This window comes from Sorghum bicolor, chromosome 8 (assembly GCF_000003195.3).
Source record: "Sorghum bicolor cultivar BTx623 chromosome 8, Sorghum_bicolor_NCBIv3, whole genome shotgun sequence".
NCBI classification, from domain to species: domain Eukaryota; kingdom Viridiplantae; phylum Streptophyta; class Magnoliopsida; order Poales; family Poaceae; genus Sorghum; species Sorghum bicolor.
The window spans coordinates 37,046,440-37,049,615 of record NC_012877.2 but is presented as its reverse complement, the minus strand read 5'-3'; the positions used below and the strand labels follow the sequence as shown (position 1 = coordinate 37,049,615).

The following is a 3,176-nucleotide window of genomic DNA, read 5'->3' as shown; positions in this document are numbered from 1 at the left end:
CTACTCACTTCAAGATCTTACAGGAATCAGTCCTATGATTTGTACCCATCGTATTCCAACAGATCCTTCTGTTACACCCTCTCGAGAACCCCAACGTAGACTTAACAACACTATGAGAGAGGTAGTTAAAAAGGAAGTTATAAAGTTGCTGCATGCAAGGATTATATATCCTGTGCCGCACAGTGAGTGGGTGAGCCCAGTTCAAGTTGTGCCCAAAAAGGGAGGCATGACAGTTATTATGAATGAAAAGAACGAGCTAATTCCGTAACGCATCGTCACAGGATGGCGGATGTGCATAGACTATAGAAAACTAAACAAAGCCACGAGAAAGGATCACTTTCCTTTACCTTTTATAGATGAGATGCTAGAGCAGTTAGCAAACCATTCATTCTTTTGTTTCTTAGATGGATATCCAGGGTATCATCAAATCCCGATCCATCCCGATGATCAAAGCAAAACCACTTTTACATGCCCTTATGGAACTTATGCTTATCGTAGAATGTCTTTTGGGTTATGTAATGCACCAGCTTCTTTTCAAAGATGCATGATGTCTATATTTTCTAATATGATTGAAGAGATTATGGATGTTTTCATGGATGATTTCTCTGTTTATGGAAAAACTTTTGATAGTTGTCTTGAAAACTTAGATAAGGTTTTGCAAAGATGTGAAGAAAAGCATTTAATCCTTAATTGGGAAAAATGTCATTTTATGGTTAGGGAAGGAATAGTGCTGGGACACTTAGTGTCTGAAAGAGGAATTGAGGTAGACAAAGCTAAAATTGAAGTAATTGAACAACTACCTCCACCTGTGAATATAAAAGGAATTCGAAGCTTTCTTGGCCATGCTGGTTTTTATCGTAGATTCATAAAGGATTTTTCATTCATTGCTAGACCACTTACTCTTTTGCTAGCCAAGGATGCTCCTTTCGAATTTGATGATGCATGTCTAACATCTTTCAATTTATTAAAGAAAGCACTCATCTCTGCACCAATCATTCAACCCCCTGATTGGTCGTTACCTTTTGAAATTATGTGTGATGCTAGTGATTATGCTGTGGGGGCAGTATTGGGACAAACTAAAGATAAGAAGCATCATGCAATTGCTTATGCCAGTAAAACTTTGACAGGAGCTCAACTCAATTATGCAACCACTGAAAAAGAGCTTCTGGCTGTTGTCTTTGCCATTGATAAATTTAGATCTTATTTAGTTGGAGCTAAAATAATTGTTTATACTGATCATGCTGCAATAAAATATTTGCTCACTAAAAAAGATGCTAAACCTCGCCTGATTAGATGGATTTTATTACTCCAAGAATTTGACTTAGAAATAAAAGATAAAAAGGGAGTAGAAAATTCTGCTGCTGATCACCTGTCTAGAATGTATTTTAAGAGTCCACAGGAAACCCCAATCAATGATTCACTCCGGGACGACATGCTCTACGGGATTAACAGGTCTGACCCCTGGTATGCAGATATTGTTAATTTTATGGTTTCAGGGTATGTACCACCAGGAGCAAACAAGAAGAAGCTTATTCAAGAAAGTCGTTCATATATATGGGATGAGCCATACCTCTTCCGAGTATGCTCTGACGGCTTACTCAGGAGATGTGTGACCACTGAGGAAGGATGGAAGATCATCGACAGATGTCATTCATCACCATATGGAGGTCACTATGGAGCATTTCGTACACATTCAAAGATCTGGCAGTGTGGATTCTATTGGCCTACAATGTATGAAGACACGAAGCAAATATCAGAAGATGTGGGCCATGTCAAAGGCACGGAAACATAAATACAAGGGATGCAATGCCACTCACCAACAACCTTCAGATTGAGCTCTTTGATGTCTGGGGAATAGACTACATGGATCCATTTCCTCCATCAAAGAAGTGCGAGTACATCTTGGTGGCGGTTGACTATGTCTCCAAGTGGGTAGAAGCATTACCTTGCAAGCATGCCGACAACGTAAGTTCAAAGAGGATGTTTGAAGAAATTATATTTCCAAGATTTGGAGTTCCCAGAGTAGTGATAAGTGATGGAGGAGCACACTTCATCGACAAACGCTTCAAGCAATATCTATCAAGACATGGAATCCGTCACAACGTCGCTACCCCCTATCATCCTCAGACAAGTGGCCAAGCAGAGACTTCGAACAAACAAATCAAGAATATTCTTCAGAAGACAGTAAATGAAATGGGAACAGTGTGGAAAGACAAGTTACCCGATGCACTCTGGGCATACCGGACAGCATACAAGACCCCAATTGGAATGTCTCCATACCAATTGGTGTACGGGAAGACTTGTCATCTACCTGTTGAACTAGAGTTCAAAGCACACTGGGCCATAAAGAGATGGAATATGGACCTAGATGTTGCTGGAGATTATAGAAGAATGCAACTATCAGAATTGGAAGAATGGCGAGAGAAGGCATATCACAATTCAAAGATCTACAAAGAAAGAGTCAAGAGGTGGCATGACAAGAGAATCAAGAAGAAGGAGTTCACACCCGGAGATAAGGTATTACTTTTTAATTCCAGGGTAAAGCTTTTCGGGCATGGAAAACTCTGGAGCAAATGGGAAGGACCATTCAAGGTAATCAATTCATCATCCCACGGAGCTATCACACTTCAAAATAGCGAAGGTACGTTATTCAAGGTAAATGGTCAACGTCTTAAATTATTTTTAGAGCCCAATGAGGAATTTGAAGAAATAGACGTAGTCCATTTTTACCTTCCCATAGAAAATTAGAGCCCGACACTTTTGGTCTGATGGTTTTGGGGCATATATATATTTTTCTAAATAATTTCGCATCTAGAAACGCACTCGGAAAAGTGGGCCCACAGAGGGGCCAGAGAGAGGGCGGGCGCCCAGGTCAAGTGGGCGGGCGCCCAGCCCCTGTTCCCCCTCGGTCCCGACTTTCTCTGTTATGGAAAATGCACTTAGGGTGATCCGAATAATCCCTCGGATGCAAAGTTTCGCACGCACATCGACGGGAGCAACCCGAACAACCCATAGAGGCATCCTTTTGACCCCTATATAAACAGACCCCTGACCTCAGTTTTCAAATACCAAGCCACCAAGCTTTCTCTCCTTCAATTAGAGCTTAATTAGCTCTACTTCAATTAAAATTTTATTAGTTCCTTGTTGCTCCAATGGCCGACAAGTACCACGACGAT

The 3,176-nt window shown here is 41.0% G+C and overlaps 1 protein-coding gene across 1 annotated transcript; it reads left to right on the top strand.

The window, feature by feature from the left end:
* LOC110429694 lies at window positions 710–2,583 on the top strand (the record flags this gene model as incomplete). The annotated part of the gene is made up of 3 exons (XM_021446058.1): window positions 710–1,112; window positions 1,497–1,623; window positions 1,758–2,583. Coding segments are annotated over exons 1-3 (1,356 nt in total), but the record flags the coding sequence as incomplete, so codon positions are not given.